We start from the raw sequence: 20,980 nt of genomic DNA on the forward strand, positions 1-20,980 counted from the left end.
AGTAGTATTTCACCAGTTAAACCCGGTGATGAATAATTACATGTTCAAATAAACTCCTTTGAGAACGTGGCTTAAGCGTCAGTGATTTGTAAACATCTCCTGAGTGTGTGCTTTTTGGTGTTCACATCAGTGAATCACGCAGGTTCGTGAGAGCGTGAAGGCTGCAGTGACAGGCAGACTGGACAGCCCTCCCCCCTCAAACGCCTCTCCCCGACTCCAGATCCCGATTCTCCGAGATCCACTGACGGCACAAACCAGCTGGAAACGGCGAGCTGGAGGGTACCGGTACCGACGCCTGGGGCATGGGTCGCTTCCTCTAACCGGTCATCAACGCCGTGTTTTCGGAGCCGTTCGGACCCGCGGGCCGGAGACTGTTGGATACTGTACACCAACACACACAGAGGAGCTGCTTTCTTTTTGGTTGAGTGTCTGACTGAAGGGAGAGAAGATGTCTCGGGGTGTGATACAGCCCAGCCAGCAAAAACTGGCTGAAAAACTCACCATCCTCAACGACAGAGGCATCGGGATGTTGACCCGTGTTTACAATATAAAGAAGGTGCGTATGCGTTCACATCACTGCGCTAATATAATGCACAGGAGCCCTATAAATGTTGCGCCCTGACTAATCACAGTAAACATAAGACAGAGCCGACTGGCTGCGGATTGCATTATGCAGCTGAAAGTGTCCTGTTTGATTCTTTCTCTAAACTGATATCCCGTTTTTGTATGAAGTTGACTGGGCACGGCCAGCTCTGAAGGCTGTTAGCTTGCGGTAGTTTCATGTCAGTGGCTGGAATATATGTCTAAAATCTTGGATTTGGACGGGGAATGGCGGAGATCAGTCGGGTTCTAAATATTAATCATAATATATACTTTGCCTGGTGAGATTAGTACGATCACTAAGCCGTCGATTGAGGATAACTATTCTCGAGTAAGGAGGTTTAATGGCGGCCGATGCTCGTCGAGCTAACCTCCGCTAGCCACCACCGGGCGTCGCCTCTGCTGGGCCTGGCTATTTTCATATACCACCGATCAAGCAGTCTTAAAAGCTTCTGAATAAGAACAACTATATGGCCAAATAGGCATCCTAGCAGTTTTGTGGCCTAAATGGAAAGACAAACTTCATGCTATTATAATTTTCCAGCACCAAGACCTGAGTTTTTCTTTAATTGTGGCATCCACACTTGGATCAGATACGAAAACTGCACCGACCTGATTCGCTCTCTGACTGGGCAAAATTAATTAATTTACCTGCAACTTAGTTGCTTAAAATTATTGCATCATTCCCATAGACTCCAGCAAATCTTTTCTTTCGTTTTTTTTAAGTCTTATTTTTTAATGAATTTTAAATGTTTTTCTCCCTTGAGCTTACTCTTCACTGACTTAAATGTTTGCTAGTGTGGAGGAGTTTTATGCCACTGCTTGATAAGAGATCTCCCACTTAGTTTGGTGTCATCTTGTTTAAATTGGAAACAAAATGTACTTGTCATTCATCCGTTTAGAAAAAGTCAGAAAGTGTAAGATCTGCCTCTGAGTTTTCTTGCTTATTCCCAATCACTTTGTTTCCATTTTTCAAAACCTCAGTGTGCCTTGGCCGCTGTCTGAGAATCACTCCCAGACGGCGTGAGAATCATGATTAGTTTTCATCTGTTCGAGGCTTTACAATTGGCTATACAACTGCCTCTGCTTATGAATTACTTACTATTCTTCAAAATGAATTCAGTAATAACAAATTTTACTGTAGATTCAGTTGTAAATACCATAAATTTGAGAGATTTCTCTTTTAATTGTTAATGGAAAACGTCAAGGGGTTCAATAACACAACTAATGTAATTGATGTCACTGCTCCTATCAGTTACATTATAGTACCAAATAAGTGCAGGCAGTGCCTTGATCACAAACCTTCATCCTGCGTGAATTATTCCTTCACATGAACCTTTCCTGTTTGCTCCCTGCGTCGTGATTGTAGATGGTTAAACACATTTGATAAGTGGCTGTTTCTGAGCTTTGGGTGGGATGTGAATGACAGCAGCTGTATTAAGATGGCTCTTTGGTTTTGATTTCTTCTCTTCTTCTCTCCGTTCCAATGCTTCCCCCTTCTACTATGCAGCAAGGACAAGTTTGGAAGGTTTGCCAAGTTTCTCACCTTCCACTGACAAACCCTCCATCCTCCTTTCTCCCTCCTCCTGGTTTCCACTACTGACCTGGTCCTCTCTTTGAGCCTCTCTCCCGTCTCAGTCTGACTCCATTCAGTGGCTGTTTGGGGCACAACATCTCAGTGTGATGTAGAGCTTCAAAATTTCACTTGATGCTGTTTGTTTGATTTTTATTTTCGGCTTCTTTCATTAAAATAACCTATCTGACCATTCTGCTTGCATACTGACAAGGAGACAAACAACAATTCCGCTTAAATTACTTTTGTAAGTTAATTGATTTGATTTTACTTGATTTATCACCGTATTCAGTAGTGCGATACACAATTCTTTTTGGAGCTCAATGTACACTATGACTGAAAGATACATCCTAAAAATAGATATAAAATAACAATTTAAACTATGCATTGTATAGTACAAATATGGCAAACTCGAGTTGCACACAGTCTGTGCTCTGTTGAATATTTCATTTTAATGTTTGTATGTGTAGCACTAATCTACTTACTGTGAATTTAATAATCCATAACAAAACAAATGTGCTAAACAGATACAAAAACAAGAAGTACAAAAAGCTTTCTTTCTTTGTGGACGTCAAACGTAAATAATAGCTTGCATTTGAGGTCTAACAAAACATAACAGGTTGTCTCTTGGAGTGCACCATAAATAACCAATTATCTGGTGTAGATTTCTGTCTGGGATTCATGGCCTGGTTCTTACTGAACTCAGCTCAGCTTATGGACCTTACTGCTGCTGATACTGAGTAGAGCATTCTTAAGAACAGGTCAGGACAAACCTGTGACTCTCTAATAATATAGTATACTTTTACTTTTTATTAAACAAGCGTCAAGCTTTACAGCTGTAATGCCCAAACCTCTGTTTGTCCCTGCCATAAGTGACTTTGTCACTCTTGCTGCCCTGAATGGAGAGAGGACAGACAGGACGCAGGTCTGCATTCTCCACCCATTCTGTCATTCTCCCTCCATCAGTCCCACCCAAACCACTACAGCTTATTGCACTAAACAGGCTGCAGCTTCATACTACTGCTGTGTGAGGCGTTCTCTGCTCACACTATAGGCACTGGCTCTACTCGGCTCTACTCGGCTCTACTCGGCGTGCATCTACTCAATCTCATACTACTGCGTATTTATTACACTTGGTGCCAACACCTCAGACCATGTTCTTTAGTCTCTCCCATGGGCCACATGCGAGCCGAGCAGGTACCAAAACGTGACGGCAACAGTCTGTTGGTGTCTGATTTGCAGGAAGAGCGATAAGTCACCCATAGCTACAGGTTTTAATATTGAACCATTGTAATTGTTAATATTGTACAAGTGCTTGGAAATGATAGCATCAGCCACCCTTAGCTTAGCTTCGCACTTCATATTTTAGCTGCTTGTTTCTGCTCATCTTTTGGTTGGCACTTCCCAATAACTTCATAAAAACCCTCAAAAAGCATAACTTGTCAGTATTGATTGCCACCTGCAAACTTCTTTGGCTTTATTTTAGTGTGATAAAACTCCAGAGCAACCATTTAACACCCTCTGTTGTGGTTCCATTTTTTGGATCACAACATAAAGACCCCGCCCACTTTTCTGTAGTGGACAAGCACAAAGCAAAAAGTAAAAACACATTTTTATATGAGCGCTATCTGGAGAATAATTGATGTTCATTCAGTGACAGCACTGCAGCTGTGAGGATTTTTCATGTTGTGTTTGAGAGGAGCCTTTGGGTTTGGACATTAGACCATGTCTGTGTGGTTTGGTCCAAAAATGTATCACCAGTTCATTGAATTAACTAAGCTAAACTGATGCTGCAGTGGACATTAGTTGCAACCAAAAAACACTTTGTTTTGTAACAAATAGCTCACTATCCAAATGATTTATAGTTTAATGTAACAAATATGACAATATCGCAATCGCTCGTATTTACGCAATCACACAGTAAAGTGTGAACTTTCAGAAGAAGCAGATGGGTTTAGTTGTCCCGAAAAGGGGATACTTATACTAAGTGGGCATTAATGGTGATAGAATTGAAGTATCACTGGCCACTATTGGCCATATGAAGTTTGAACTCAAGTGAGTGATCCCATCCTACCCCCCCCCCTCCAACTCAAGCCCCAGCTTGTTCTGGGCGGCCTCTTTGACAGCCTGTCTAAATGCTATGCTAGTACTCCACTACTTTGCTTTTGCAGAAAATGTAAAATATGTGCTCACTGAACAACAATTACAGTCTCCATCAAAAACATTGGAAGTGTTGAGCCAATTACGTTGTTGGCTTTTTACATGATTAGTTACAAATTGTCATAATTTCCTTAGACGTCATAGTAGCTTTCATACCATGGTATCAAAAGTGTCACAACAATACTCACAATATATGGAATCTACTGTATTTGCATGCTTTGCTTATTTTGTTGTGGCAAAAAGTTAAAGCAAAGTGTGCAGACCATAGTTTAATGCTTAGGTAAAATGCCATGAATATGAATAAATTAATCCTTTATCCTTTGAAAGATGATATGACTGTAATGATAGCACCAAAAACTCATTTTCTAAATAAATATTGTTTGTGTACTGTCTATTTCAGCCACTTTATCTGCATCTGATTTTTTACACAAACAATAACAAGCTCCGGGTATTGCGCACTAAATGGGACATAAAGTGGAAAGCAGCAACATTTATATATATATTTTTGTATTTTACAATGAGTGGCAAAACTAGAGCTAACCAAACCTTTCAAGTTTTAGGTTCAGAATCAGCAGTGTGTATCTTTCACATTAAGGATGAGGCCTAACACTATCATACTTTGAACAATAGGGCTGGGACGATCCACTTTTGTCACGATCCGATACATATCACGATACCCAGGAGCCGATCTGATACGTGTTGCAATACAGTATGTAATTATAACAAGTGCCTTAAAATGGGAAAAAAGTCATGTGTCCAAAGTTTATAAACCAAATGCCATTTTTCTTTTACTGAAGTGTTTAGATTGAAAAGTGCATTAACACAAAATGCAACAAAGTGCTGTGTAACTGTTACTGGAAAACAAAGGAGTGTGTGATAAAAATGCCTCCAAACACAAGTATTGCGATACTTGATAAAGTATCGATACTTATTATTGCAGCACAAAGTATTGCGATCCAAGTCCGATCCGATATTTTGTCCCTGCCCTATTGAACAGTCAATTATCATAATTATTTGTATCATTTATTAAATTTGAATTAGTACAATGTACATTGAGCATGAGCATTGTTGGCATAGCTCAATTTTATCAGTTGTCCTGAGACATTCAATCATAATAAATGACTTTTGACATAAGGACAAAGGACAGTTATAGCATAACTGCATTAACATACAGTTGAAGTACACACAAACATAAAATAATATAATAAAAACTTCCTACTACTAATTGTCCTATTACTGACAAGTATAACTTGCTCTTCAAAACAAAGCTTACCATTATGGTACTGACTAGAGAGAGTATTCACATAATTTTCCTCCTAAAAAGAACCATCAACGGGAAGGACTGAGTGGCAAATATAATAACTCAAAACCTTTGCAATGATTGACATGTACCGGGAAGTGAAAACCTGTACAAGTATAATTGGCAGAAGCTGAACATGTAGAAAAAGCAAACAAAAACATTGATTTAAATTTGTTGTATTTAAATTAGCGGTGGGACTCGATTAAAACATTTTAATCGAGTTAATTATGGCCTTTGTAATTAATTAATCGCAATTAATCGCATTTAAGCATCATTTATTTAGGGGTTATATTTATATTCTAGCGGTATATTTTAGATGCTTCTTTGTATTTTCTTGCATTTGAACTCATCTGAAGTGGAGATGTGAGGCCTGTGTGAACATTTCAAACACTTTTTGGAGAATGATCTTTTTAAATAGGTTTATGTCGGCGCTTAACTGTGTGAATAAACAAGTTTCAAATTGTTAAGTGCGATTAATTTCGATTAACATTTTTAATCGCACGAAACCTTATGTAATTAAATAATTGTAATTAATCAAAAAAAGTCCCGGCCCTAATTTAAATGAATGTGCAGAATTTCCCGAATTCCCGTGCAGATTGTATTCTGCAGTTGATCAAAAGTGTAGACTGGCCTCTCGTTGGCATCTGAGGCTGAGGCTATGCTGTGACATCACCTGCATACCCTCAATAGTACTGTAGCTTCCAATTATCTATTTGTTTCACTGGTCTGTCTTGTCAAGTCAGCAGTTAGGGCGGGTGATATGACGATATAAAATTGAACCGCGACACCATGTGATCATCCGATTTGAAGAGTTCAATAAGATTCTGGCCTTTTTTTTTTCTCAATTTGATCTTTATTTAAGCAGAATAGTCCCACTGAGATTAAGAACCTCAGTTTCATGGGAGTCCTATTGTACATATTTTTAGTGCCACCCTTAGTTTATATTGCACCCCTATACACAAACACAAGCCTTTCCACTCTTATTGGTCATTTCCTGAGTGACTGGCTGATTTGACCTATCACAATGAAATGAATGCCTCTGATGGTATGTTTGTTGTATCATAATTTGATTTGATATTGTTCTGTTGTTAAGTCCAGTAGAATATTACAGTCTCATGATGGTTTGCCCCATCATGAGTGTATTTTTTATGATTGATCTTTAGGCGGTTTATAAGATGGATTACACTTGGTTCTTCTACAAAGCGTGATTCCTCCTGTGCCTCTATGTGCATAGAAAGAAGTAGCAACTATAATGCTCTACACTAGTCAGTACTATAAATTTTTTAGGAAGAACCCTACTAAAGATTTATCTGTATACCTTCCTCATCGTGTGTTAAATCATTGCACCCGTGCAATTGTATGTGAGATCTTTCTACTTTATTTCTGCATGGCCTTGGTACTGATGTGGCATAGGACAGTGACATTGTGACATCTCTTGTAGCTACAGTAAAAGACTAAAACAATAACACTGAAATGTGGTAACTGATCACTCACTCATGGAGCAGCGAGGTCTTTGATGCCTTTAGAGGGAGGTTATCTCTTGCTGCTGGTTGACCTGTGCTGTAGCTGACTCCCTGGGGGCTTTGAACCAGGGTGGAGAGCCCTGCTTTATACTGTACTTCACCTGAACCGGACATCACGGTAGAATGTTTTTGTGTGTTGTGTTACAGGGACACGGTGCGTGTGTCTGTCTCTAGTGTTGTGAAATGTGGTTTAGCTCTTTAAGTGAGCCCCACCTTTTCCACAGCAGGGCATGGAGGTATATCTATCCCAGAATGCAGTCTGTAGAGAGCAGCTCTACTTCAAACGCCAGTAGTTTAGTCAAATTAGGGAAAAGCTTTATTACAGTTTCTGATTAATACCTGTGCGCTATAATCCCGCCCCACCTGAAAAAGCTCATAGGAAAACCTGAATGAACCAGATCAGGTTTTAAGGTGTGGAGTCACTTTTGAGCACAGATCAATTGTTTTGAAAAGCTTTTGACTAGTGGCACTGCTGGGGAGCAAGCTCTCGCTCTAAAAATGTGTAAAGCACTAGACCTGGTCTGAGCAGACAGACAGAACTCGGTTGTAATGAATTCATTCAGTGTTAAATCAGTATAAAATAAATAATTGATTGTGAGTGACGTCTACTAACACATGAAGAGAAAAGACTGTGGCAACGCATATCTGACATCACATCATAAATATTAACTTGATCACTGTGCATTACCAAATATAATAACAGGACATGTTATTTGCAGCTCACTTGTAACCACATTGAAGTGTTACTAAGGCATTCAGTGATAGATTGATCATTTCAAATCGCAACAGGGTGAATTGGGGCCTGAGGGAGTGCAGCAGAAAAAGCTATCAGGCTGTTAGTGCTGTGCTGTGAGTGGGTCCCCCCCCCCCCCCCGGTGCATTTTACTGTTACTACATGTTTACTGTGTTTTAAGTGGACGCCCATGCTCAGCTCCTCTCATGTGCTCTGCGTTACAGGCATGTGGAGACCCCAAGGCCAAACCTTCTTATCTCGTCGACAAAAACCTGGAGTCTGCAGTGAAATTCATTGTCAGAAAGTTTCCTGCTGTGGAAACTCGGAACAACAACGTGAGTATATCAGTACAAAACTCTTTCACAAATCTGCAAATGGCAATAACACAGTGTCTGCATATTAAGTTTCTCATACGTGTGTGTTAAGCTGAGTTTGTTCATGCGAGTGTTGATGTCTGTCCTCTGAAATGCTTTGGCTTCTACTTCAGTAAAACCAAACATATAAAGAAATATCTTGTCCCATATCAATTTAAAGTACGCCGCAAAATATTCTGGATCCTTTTACTATACTATACTATAGTGTGGGATGGCAGATTTTGCTATAATCCAGTAATCAATTGGTCTGAGTATCGGTGTGGGTGTGTTGGTTACAGCATTACAATATATCATATATATATATCATCATCATCATATTATCATTATAGCAATATTCCGTTACACAATATCCACGCTGCAAGAAGATTGTAAACAATGCTTCTTGAAATGCAAAGTTCAGAGTTTTTTAGTCACGATTATGTTAGTGAAACCATAATAATGTTATTGCAATGTTCAAACCCGTTTTCAAATGTTGCTGTATTCTCTCATAATGTGCGTGCAGCCCTAGTGTTGGTCTGTGGGTGTTATGTGTGTTGTTGGTCCCCGTGTGTCGCTCTTTGAGTGTGACTTCGACTTCCACTGTGAGTATGATATTGTAAGTGTGCTGCTCTGTGGATGTTTGCGGCTACATAGGTAGGTGTGAGGCCTTCGTGTGAGGACCTCTGGCGCTGACCTGAAGTGTGCAGCAGACTGTCTTACATTGTTTTCTGCTTTGTTTTTGTCCGTTTGTGTTCTGCATGACGCTAACATGGCGCTTGTACCGGACATGTGCTTTTTGGTAAGTTTGTATTTGAGTTTGTACCTCAAGTATTTTTGTTTTAAGCTCCATCCCAGTGGCTTTCGCTTTGCTCTGCTTTTTCTGGGTGTTTCTTTCCTGTCTCTCATTAGTCGTGTGCTGTGCGCCTGATTTAGTGCTCTGGTTCACTAGGCGGGTGAATGGGAGATGGGAGTCTGAGTGACCTCTTTACTGTAGACCGTGTCAGATACTTTCAACATATTCTGCTCTGTCAAAGGGAAACCCTGTTAAACACTTTCTTCAATTGCATGATTAAAATGAACTTCATTCTGAGAATGCATGTCTTTATTTCGGATCATGTGCCGACTTATCTTTTCCACTTTTTACAATTGTCGTTTTAAATAAAAGCATAGACAGCACAGAGGTGGAGCAGTAATTTGATATTTGTGCTTTTAAATGATTTTTGATATTTTTACATTTTGAAAAATATCATTTCCTTTTACACACAAAGGGCACATGTCATAGACATTTGTGTGATGTAGAATAACTGAATGAACAGATACTCGGGTGCTCTCACTTTTTGTGATCTGTTCATCATCTATGACCCTTTGGCACATGTTTTTAGGATAACTACTTCTCTCTTCTTAGATTCAACTGCACAGCTGATAATCCTGTTGGCATTAAAATGCTCAAGTGTATTGTGTTAAATCTCCGGTCTGTGCTTCTACAGCAACAGTTGGCTCAGCTCCAGAAGGAGAAGTCCGAGATTCTGAAGAACTTGGCTCTCTACTATTTCACCTTTGTGGATGTGATGGAGTTCAAAGTAAGAGTAACAGAAGGAACATGCTGCTTGTTGTCTGTACTGAGTGTCGGTTTACACCATTTGCAAATAAAATCACTAGCATTGTTACAAATTCCTTCTTTGTTTTTGGCTCCGGTGGAGTTCATCTCTATTTTAACTGTGAAATCTGTTGCGAGGCACAGACAGTACCACATTTGTTTATTCCCTGTTAAAATGTATAATGAAAAAATTGTAATAAATGACTTGACTTTGATCATATGTGGGTTTTTACCTGTATCTGGCGTTTGATTCCAGGACCACGTCTGCGAGCTGCTCAACACCATTGATGCCTGCCAAGTTTTCTTTGATATAGTAAGTATGTTCACTTTAAAGTTTAAGTAACTCTGTGCTGTCTGACTCTGCTCTCTATTGTGGCTGTTTTTGGTGGTTTATTAAAATAAGTGCTGGTTTGGACTGGTCTACAGTAGCTCTGTCAGTCCCAATATCAATACAAATACTTCAGTTTTGAGCATCTGCTGATACTGGCAGAATTGGTGCGTGGACAGTCCTGATCCAAATATAAACTGTGGTGCAAAAATTCCCTTGATTTTTATCTTGGACTGATACAGACTGAAAACATGGGAGAATTTAAAGCACAGTTGACTTTAATGTGCAACTATTTTTTGGTTTGCTTTTTAGACTGTGAACTTTGACCTCACAAAAAACTACCTGGATCTGGTCGTGACATACACTACTCTGATGATCATATTGTCTCGGATTGAGGAGAGGAAGGCCATCATTGGACTCTACAACTACGCTCACGAGATGACCCATGGAGCCAGGTGAGATTTTGAGGAGCACCTCTCACGTTAAATTGCTCTGTGCTGCTGTTAACGTCTTTAATTAGATTCAACTGCAACTGTTAATCCCGTCACATGACCACACTGGACACGATGACCCTCACACATGTGCTACGAAATGTGAACTTTCCAACTGCATTGGGCCAGGGTCAAGGTGAAATGCTAATGATGTGTTCTCTGTGGTTGTTCACAGTGACCGGGAATATCCCCGTTTGGGCCAGCTGATAGTGGACTATGAAAACCCTTTGAAAAAAATGATGGAAGAGTTTGTTCCTCACGGGAAGGTAAGGTCTGCTCTTCTGTCGACTGGACTTTGCAGGAGACTTGCATGCATGATGATAATAATAACAATGGCTTACCCTTGTATTGCACTTTACAAGCCTGTATTACTCAAAGCACCACACTGTATTTATTATTCAGTCACTCCATACTCGCTGCCCCCTGGGTTAGTCTGGCGGAGGCGAGGCTGCCAGTCTGTGCCATCCGCCCCTCCGACCACCACCACTTACTCACACACTACATTCATTCTGGCTTGTTGCACATGTTTGTTTTTAGTGGTAGGGTAAACCGGAGTACCCAGAGTGAACCGAAAGTTCAGTCAGAGCCTAAAAATGAGGCCTCCCACAACTTCCTAGACCTCAGAGGAGCTGAGAAACATTGCGGTGAAAATCAGTCACAAGTTTGTAGCCTTTCTATTTTATATATTTGATGTTGCAGATAATTTTGGAACCATAAGAGATAGACCTTTTTTTTCTTCCTTTTACTGTTTTTTGTTTTGGAATATTGGATATTTGTCTTTCAAACAAGCATCCTCTGAAGTACCTACCAAATATAAATGTCCTGAATAAATCAGCCATACTCTCCTAATAAAGCACCCCCTGCTGTCACGAGGCAATATTGACACATTTTAGCATCATACTGATTATAGACAGTTTTTGACCGTGGTTGTTAAGCTGTTGAAATAATAAAAAGTAAATAAAAGTATTCTTAACACAAAAGTATAGGGCTCTTTCCACGCGTGCTAAATGCCTTGTTATTTTGCCAGCCTAGTGGTAGAGCGCTGCTGGCCGCTACAGAGATGATTGGGGGTCTTTCACCTCCCCCTGGTGTCTCTGGCCAGAAAACCACAATTGCAACTTCGGTGCCTACTGGTTGGAGACGCAATAGAAGAAGCTAAAAGGCAAACAGGCAAAGCTAACTGGGCTAGCGCCACTTAAACAGCATTTACAGCCAAGTTTGAGTGAAAAAAAAATCCATTGTGTAATTGGATGTACAATATCCCTCTCTCCCTTTTTTCTATTTTATCAGCGTAGTGTTTACTCTCACAGACAATGAGTAAACATGCTACGACACCTGCAGTGGCACCTATGGCCTCCACGGGCATGAGTTACTTAGTACTGCTTTCATGACCAAAATTAAATTGAGAGTGTAAAATCTAAATGTGGTGGCACGAGGCACTTTGACACACTAAAGCATATAACTTTTCTCCTTTCATTTGTGTCATTTGTGACTCTTCCTCCTCTGCCCCAGTCTCTGTCAGATGCCCTGATCAGCCTGCAGATGGTCTATCCACGGAGAAACCTTTCAGCTGACCAGTGGAGGAACGCCCAGCTGCTGTCGCTCATCTCTGCCCCCTCCACCATGCTAAACCCGGCCCAGTCAGACACGGTCAGTCTAGCTTGTGTGTGTCCGCTGTCTCTCTTAAAAGCACACTCCAATCATTGTCATTTGTTCTCTTGACTTTCAGATGCCTTGTGAATATCTGTCGTTGGACGCAATGGAGAAGTGGATTGTTTGTAAGCAACTTGCTCCCTGGGAGTGACATTTTTCAAGGAAAGAAGCTTGACCACCCTTATCCTCTCATGTATGTTTGTAGTTGGCTTCATCCTGTGCCACGCGGTGCTGAACAGCGATGCAGCAGCGCTCTCTCTCTGGAAGCTGGCTCTGCAGAGCTCCACCTGCCTCTGTCTGTTCAGAGATGAGGTCTTCCATATTCACAAGGCTGCCGAGGACCTTTTTGTCAACATCCGAGGGTATGCCTGATATTTGTCAATTTTCTAAAAGGCTCAACATGCATGCACATTGATGAAGACTGATTATGTTTTGTTTTTAAGGTACAACAAACGAATCAATGACATCAGAGAATGCAAAGAACAGGCACTGTCTCATGCGTAAGTTTGGCTTTTTAAAGTTTTGCTTGGTTACTCTTTTTTAAAATCTTTCTCTTACTTTAATTGTCATTCTTTGTCCTCAAAATGTCAAAAATACCACTTCACTCTGCTGATGTTGTTAATCCTGCAGAGGCTCCATGCACAGAGAGAGGCGGAAGTTCCTCCGGTCTGCGCTGAAGGAACTGGCCACTGTTCTGGCTGATCAACCTGGACTCCTCGGGCCTAAGGTTATATTTTTAAAACATTCCCGGACATATCTGTTGGCTGATCCCCTTTCCTTCAAATCCTCATTGATTCCCTTGTTGTTCATTTCAGGCCCTATTTGTGTTCATGGCATTGTCTTTTGCTCGAGACGAAATTATATGGCTGCTTCGACATGCAGACAACATTCAGAAAAAAAGCACAGATGACTTCATTGACAAGTACGCACCTAGTCGCTTTTGGAAAATACTCCCGGATGCTATTTTCACCTGTACCATTTGCTTCTTTCACCTGCAGGCACATTGCAGAGTTGATTTTCTACATGGAGGAACTTCGAGCTCATGTCCGAAAATATGGCCCCGTCATGCAGCGCTACTACGTGCAGTACCTGTCTGGATTTGATGCTGTTGTGCTCAACGAACTGGTGCAGAACCTGTCTGTGTGTCCTGAGGATGAGTCCATAATTATGTCTTCGTTTGTCAACACTATGACGTCTCTCAGTGTCAAACAAGGTGGGTCACAGGCACCTCTCTCCTCTGCGCCGCATGGAGCTGAGAAATTAAACCAGTGTTCTGTTCTTTTTGCAGTGGAGGATGGAGAAGTGTTTGACTTCAGAGGCATGAGGCTGGATTGGTTCAGACTGCAGGTAATGTTGAACACGGCTGATTTAGCTTCACAATAAAAAGTCCTGACTGAGCACCAAACTGGAACGATGTTTGGTAAAAAAGGGATCTTTATGTATCTTAAGAATGAAAGGCTTACTGAGCACACACATAGTAGGCGGAGTAGGCTTAATGGCTGTAATGGCTGTACAAACCAACCAAAACCTGTAACCGTAGTTTTACACCAACCAGGAAGTCTGCTACTACTAACTAGCTGCTCTACATTACAATAGCCTTTTGCATTTGTTGTTCTTTTCAGGCTTACACAAGTGTCTCTAAAGCCAGCCTCGGTATTGCTGACCATAAGGAGCTCGGCAAAATGATGAACACCATCATCTTCCACACCAAGATGGTGGACTCGCTCGTGGAGATGCTGGTGGAGACTTCAGATCTGTCTATTTTCTGGTAAATTAAACTTCACTGTAACTGCAATCAATCAAATAGGACCAAAGAAAATTGGTCTTTGGTCCTATTTGACCAAAGACCAATTTTCTTTGGTCAAAAAATTGTTCTTTGGTCCTATTCACTAGGACCTAGTGAGTAGGTCCTATTTGGTCCTATTCACTATTGATACATCTTATATGTGAGCATGGTGTTCACCAAACACTGTCATGAAGAAATGAAGAAGGTTTTTATTTTTTTTTATTTTTTAGATTTAGCCTATTTTCTTCCTAGTTTTTTTTTTTTTCATATATTTAGATTCAAGGAAAACTATACTTATTTACATATCTCAATATTATGTACTGCTGCAGAAACAAAATTGTCAAACTGCTGTTCAGAGGGTTTTTATGACATGAAGTCATGAAGTTTGATGATAGGTTTGGTTTCATTCTGAGAGACTTTTTGAATATTTCTGTGTTTTGTCTTTCAGCTTCTACAGTCGTGCTTTTGAGAAAATGTTCCAGCAGTGTTTGGAGCTACCTTCTCAAAGCCGCCACTCCGTCTGTTTCCCTCTGCTTTGCACACACTTCATGTCCTGTACCCACGAGCTGTGTCCAGAGGAGGTGGGTCTGCCCTACATTTTAACCACGTCTCCTGCATGACAGAACCCTCACACTGCTCTGCTTTGAATCGTTTCCATGCAGCGGCACCACATCGGAGATCGAAGCCTGTCTTTGTGCAACATGTTTCTGGACGAGATGGCTAAACAAGCCCGGAACCTGATCACGGATATCTGCACAGAGCAGTGTACACTAAGCGATCAGGTGTGAGCACTCACAGACATACGCACACGCACACGCACACGCACACGCACACGCACACGCACACGCACACGCACACGCACATGAAAATGAAACTGAGAGCTGATCAACTATTCACTGTAGCTTTGAGGCTGCTCTAATGGTGATTTCACATTAAAGGCAAATATGTATACCTATATACCAAGTACAGGTTAGGTAGGTCTATGTTGAGCTCAGTTTGACCCATAGTGAGACTACAGAGCAAAATAAAATGTAATAGACATGTTGCTTCAAATTTAGAGATACACATTCTCATCAACTACTGCACAAGCATTTGCAATAAATATGTGACTCTTGTTATTCAAATCTTCATTTTGAGGTCTACTATACTACTTATAATTATATTTTTCTGTTACATTTAGCTGCTTCCAAAACACTGTGCAAAAACCATTAGCCAAGCAGTGAATAAAAAGAGCAAGAAGGCCACGGGGAAAAAAGGCGAGCCAGAGAGAGAGAAGCCTGGAGTGGAGAGCATGAGGAAGAACCGGCTGCTGGTCACCAAGTAATCATCTGAATGAACTCTGTTGCCGTTGGTTTTGTGACAAAAATCCAAACTGATTTCTCTTTTATTGCAGCTTGGACAAACTCCACACTGCGCTGTCTGAGCTCTGTTTCTCCATCAACTACGTGCCCAACCTGGTGGTGTGGGAACACACCTTCACACCCCGAGAGTACCTGACCTCCCACTTGGAGATCCGCTTCACCAAGTACGTTCTGAATTATTTTCTGTTAAAGTGGTTAATTGTAAATTTAGACTCAAGTACCGATCATTGTATGGAAATGATTGAAATTATATGTTATTGGTTAAAACCATGCTATATCTGGTAAGATTTTTGGCATTTCACTCATCAGCCATATGGTCATGTATGTGTAATGTAGAAGTCGAGCCACAGAGTAAACTTTTCAATAGAAAAGTACCTAAAGTCAGTGTTTCCAGGATCCAACAATGTAAAGAATGTTTACTTAATTGATCGACACAATCATCCAATGATCAGAGATAGTAAACGTATCTAATGCCTTGTATTTTGTGTTCAGGTCTATAGTGGGAATGACCATGTACAACCAAGCCACTCAGGAAATTGCCAAGCCCAGTGAGCTACTGACCAGTGTGCGCGCCTACATGACCGTGCTACAGTCCATAGAAAACTATGTGACCATCGACATCACCCGAGTCTTCAACAATGTACTACTGCAGCAGACTCAGCACCTGGACAGCCACGGAGAGCCTACCATTACCAGCCTATACACTAACTGGTACATACTCCATCACTAGATTTGACGAGAGGGCTTATCCACATGCAACAAAATGAAAGATATATTTCTGTACTTCTGTACTTGTATTGTAGGTACTTGGAGACTTTGTTGCGTCAGGTCAGTAATGGACACATCGCCTACTTTCCTGCCATGAAGGCCTTTGTGAACCTGCCCACAGAAAATGAGCTCACGTTCAATGCCGAGGAGTATTCAGACATCTCAGGTAAGGACAAGGATCACATATCAGCAGAACATTACCTCTACCACATTGTACCGCTGTATCCCCACCTCGACCGTTTGCGTATTTACAGAGATGCGGTCGCTGTCCGAGCTCCTGGGGCCTTACGGTATGAAGTTTCTCAGCGAGAGTCTCATGTGGCACATCTCCTCCCAGGTTGCTGAGCTGAAGGTAGAACTCTCACAAGGGGAACATTGGTCTGCAGACAGTATTTAAAATGTGAAATAATTACATCGGTCTCTCTCACTGTGTAGAAACTCGTGGTTGAGAACATGGAAGTGCTGACCCAGATGAGGACCAGCTTTGATAAACCTGAGCATATGGCTGCCCTCTTTAAGAAACTTACCTGTAAGTGTCAACAGTAAAACACACCAGTGTGAAGGAAACTGTTGCTGTGATTTTGGAATACTGTCTAATACTGTCCCGCTGTTTCCTCTCAGCTGTGGACAGTGTGTTGAAGAGAATGACCATCATTGGGGTCATTTTGTCATTCCGCTCCTTGGCCCAGGAAGCACTCAGAGATGTAAGGCCACCTCCCACTCCTCCGAAATTGAATGAAACTTGTTTTCCATCACACTCAATGGTTTATGCGTTTAGGTCTTATCCTGTCACATTCCGTTCCTGGTCAGTTCAGTGGAGGACTTCAAGGACCACATTCCAAGAGAGACGGACATGAAGGTAAAACAGGATTGTGGTCTTTATCAATGTGCAATATCCAACCCATCTCGTTTTGATATGAATACCCACAATGAAAATGGGATTACTGTACATGCAGATAGTCAGTCTCACGTTTTGATTGACGAACCCCAAAAAAACCCACTACTCTTGTTTGACTGTGCAGGTGGCCATGAATGTGTACGAGCTGTCCTCTGCTGCTGGCTTGCCCTGTGAAATCGACCCCGCCCTAGTGGTAGCGCTGTCCTCACAGAAGAGCGGTAAGACACTTTTAACGTTGGCCCTCAGTGAACAGCCGCTGCGTGAAAATTATTGAAAGGATGTGTCTGTTTTAGAGAACATCAGTCCAGAGGAGGAGTACAAGATCGCCTGCCTGCTCATGGTGTTTGTGGCCGTGTCGCTGCCCACTCTAGCGAGCAACGTCATGTCACAGTACAGCCCCGCTATCGAGGGTAAGAACTGAGATTTATGGCCTTCCCTTAGCCCCTTCTACTCATTCATCTTAAGTCTATGTTGAAGGCCCATTTGTTTGCAAGTTACCATAACATTAAAGGAAAAGGCTACCATTTTTTACAAACTAAGATATGTTAGTACCTGAGCTTAGACAAGTTGATACGTTCCTGTCTGGTCTTTGTGCGTGCCCGTGGAAGAGCTTGGTCTCTTCTAACTTCACCCCATTTGGAGCTATAGAAATATACTGGGAGAGGCCAAATGCTAACAACATCTTTGGTCTTTTTGCTTGACTGAGGGCACACAGTTCTTCCATACTGTGATATGTTCTTACCTGAGCTTAGACGAGTTGATACGTACCTGTCTGGTCTTTGTGTGTGGCCGTGGAAGAGCTTGGTAGCTTTCAACTTCACCCCCGCTTGGAGCTATAGGAATACATTGGGAGAGGCCAAATGCTAACAGCTTTAGTCGTTTTGCGTAGACCAGACAGGTACGCATGAACTCGTCTAAGCTCAGGCAAGAACATATCTCTGTATGTAAAAATGGTGGCCTGTTCCTTTTTAAAGGTACATATCTATATTAGTGCGCATTAGTGCTGGTTGAATGTTTGGTTAACATAGCGCCTTCTTTATCCATTACAGTGGCCACTAGGACGCTGTGGGATCATTGTTTTTTTTTCAAGTTTCTGATTAGTATAAAAACCTACCAGAAACCTTAAAAAACGGTTGATCTCGGAGCATCCTAGAAGCCAACGTGATGGATAAACGCAATATGCTAACCACCCATACAGCTGTTGGGTCACTAAAAGGTCATATAAACTTTTTTCCGGATAAAAAGTTACATAATGCACCTTAAATACTGCTTTCCGCCCTCACCTCGATAGCTCTGTTTTGGAGAAAGTGTAGGACCCAGTTTGATAATCACCCTCTTGTCCATGCATTGTACAACTTGATAATTAGCCCCTTTTCCCATGTCGTAAGCTTTCTGTATTTCCAAGAATGCCACCAGCATTTCATCAGAGCTTTCTTAACATCAGAGACACACCACATCCATCATTCACATTTGCGTGGTAGTAAACTAAAAGACCTTGTTTAATGTCTGTTGAAGATTAACTGTCTCTTCTGTCCCCAACAGGACACTGCAACAACATCCACTGTTTGGCAAAAGCTATTAATCAGATCGCTGCTGCGCTTTTCACCATCCACAAGGGAAGCATTGAGGACCGACTCAAGGAGTTCCTTGCGGTAAAACTACTTATGAAATATAAAATATGACAAAAGGTACACTTGTGTGATTTGAAGGAGACACATTACGCACAATTACGTATTTGTGCAACGTTGCTCCCTTGTCAAAATATACCTGGAGTAGTATTTTGCTTCATTCAAATAGTTTTAAGTAACCATTTACTCTCATAACGTTTTTCCCTGTTCCCTTTCCCTGTTCTATCACGTGTCATTCCCACTTATGCCTGCGGGAGCTCAAGGCCAATTCGAGCCCAGTCTCTTACTCGTTACTGTCTTTTCCTTACAAAGAAATTACATGATTTCAATTTTGCTTGCTTATAGACATATACCTGCAATCCTCTCTGTATTTTGAGGTTAAAGTTTCATTTGAATTACTAATATAGGCCTAAACTTCTTGTTAGAACGAGGGTCTATCTGATTGGACTGACTCCTTGACTCTTGTTTTTTCGCAACTGCCAAAGCTCTTAAATGACAATATTTGACTTGAAACTCGCCAATTACACCAGTGGTTTTGTGTGTGCAGCTGGCCTCCTCAAGCCTCCTGAAGATCGGCCAAGAGACAGACAAAATGACCACACGAAACAGAGAGTCTGTGTACCTGCTCCTGGACATGGTAACACTGTCAAACCCTAAAGTAGCGATGAATGTTCTATGCTTCACTCCCTGAAAGAGGTCCACTGAGAGATGTTTGTGTGTTTCAGATCGTGCAGGAGTCACCTTTCCTCACCATGGATCTGCTGGAGTCTTGCTTCCCCTACGTTCTCCTGCGGAATGCCTACCACGCCGTGTATAAGCAGAGCATCAGCGCTAATGCATAGACACAATGCACACCGTGACTGACAACACTTCTACTCCTACTCCTTCAGATTGCCACTAACACTAACCATTTATTTTACGATATTGAGTTTTTGTTCGTGAGAAGCTAAAATGCTGATAAAGAGGGAGTCCACACAGGTTTGTGTTCAAGACTGTCTGAGGTTGGATTTTACAAGTTTCCAAGAGGTCATGAACGCACCTAAACCCCATTAACACTAAAAGGCCCTCACCCCTTCCTCTTCGGACACTACCAACTACACTACCCCCCTCAAAATGACATGAGCCGAGCGAGGCCCTGTCAGTGTTTTAGCTGTTGCCTGGGACCATAGTGACAACTGCAGCAGCACAATCTAGAACAACACTATAAATGTGGTATATTTAATATATAAATATATTATTGTGGCCATCAAAATAACTTTATGGTGACAGAATTGGATGCTTTTTTAGGAAGCTGGATGGCATCGGTGTTGATATTGAGACATCACTCTTGCTGATGCAGGTTTGCATTTTAAATAAGCATCTATTTTCATTTCTAAACACATTAACAGTACTATTCTGACATTTTGTTACGAGTGCACATTTGTATAACAGTGGTGTTTTCTTGCTAGCTGTTAATGAACTTTCCTGTGGGTAAGATTGAAAATTGCTTTGATGTGAAATGTCTGTTCTCAATGTTTGTTTTATACCATTTGCCAAACATAAATGATTTATGCCAGATTATTGTACAGTCCAACAATGTGTTCTTCAGTACTGTTAAGAAACCTTTGCATCCTCCTTGATTTCTTTATTTGTAAATGTGTAGATCTGAAGCTATCCAACCTGCCTGGGTCTATGTAAAAATTAATTACCCAACTGTTGAATCTAGATTTAAGTATCTTGAGTTTTGGGACGGCATCAGGACTCGTGTCCGTTCCTGGAAGAGTCTTTTATAAACTCTCAATGTCAGTAGGAAATCTTACCTCTCCTGGAGAATTTCATCTCCATTGCAAGCCTCAGAATCATTTGGAGTCTTAAAGTCTGAGTAGTTCCTACATGTGCACATACAATTTATGTCCATGAATGTTGGATAGCTTTCTAGATAAATCTAAATGATCTAAAACTGCATTTATAATTGTTTGATTGAAAACTCTGTTGAAATCCTGATGGAAGCAAACATTTCCTGACTGCACTGGAGTGCAAGTATCCAGGCTGCATGTATCCAGTGTGGATATGCTGGAGCTGGTCCACGGAGGACTGCTAATTTTCTTACTAATGTTGTGACTCCAGTGTAATTGAACAGAATCAAATAAAGGCTGTCAGACTGCACCATAAAGTGAGGGAGCACTTTTTCCACATTAATAGTTTCCCCCATAAGTCTGTCCAGAACGTGAGGGAATCGAAATTCTTTG

General features: G+C 41.3%; 1 protein-coding gene across 4 annotated transcripts; it reads left to right on the plus strand.

The window, feature by feature from the left end:
* Nucleotides 1-157: 157 nt before the first annotated feature.
* nckap1 (NCK-associated protein 1) lies at nt 158-20,897 on the plus strand. Of its 4 annotated transcripts, none has more exons than XM_079559839.1 (31): nt 158-556; nt 2,111-2,128; nt 8,114-8,224; nt 9,730-9,822; nt 10,096-10,152; nt 10,480-10,622; nt 10,834-10,924; nt 12,171-12,308; nt 12,388-12,436; nt 12,517-12,673; nt 12,755-12,811; nt 12,942-13,038; nt 13,127-13,233; nt 13,310-13,524; nt 13,600-13,658; nt 13,934-14,079; nt 14,546-14,678; nt 14,760-14,879; nt 15,278-15,417; nt 15,491-15,622; nt 15,951-16,169; nt 16,262-16,392; nt 16,481-16,578; nt 16,662-16,755; nt 16,848-16,930; nt 17,005-17,085; nt 17,249-17,342; nt 17,418-17,534; nt 18,667-18,776; nt 19,300-19,389; nt 19,478-20,897. In XM_079559839.1, exons 1-31 carry the CDS (start codon nt 449-451, stop codon nt 19,592-19,594), a joined length of 3,405 nt encoding a protein of 1,134 aa, XP_079415965.1. In that variant the 5' UTR covers nt 158-448; the 3' UTR covers nt 19,595-20,897. The 4 variants fall into 4 exon arrangements, with proteins under 4 accessions (XP_079415965.1, XP_079415966.1, XP_079415967.1 ...); XM_079559840.1 differs by having other exon boundaries at nt 9,736-9,822; XM_079559841.1 differs by lacking the exon at nt 2,111-2,128.
* Nucleotides 20,898-20,980: the final 83 nt, after the last annotated feature.

This window comes from Gobius niger (genome assembly GCF_951799975.1).
Source record: "Gobius niger genome assembly, chromosome: 7".
In the NCBI taxonomy this organism is placed as follows: Eukaryota; Metazoa; Chordata; class Actinopteri; order Gobiiformes; family Gobiidae; genus Gobius; species Gobius niger.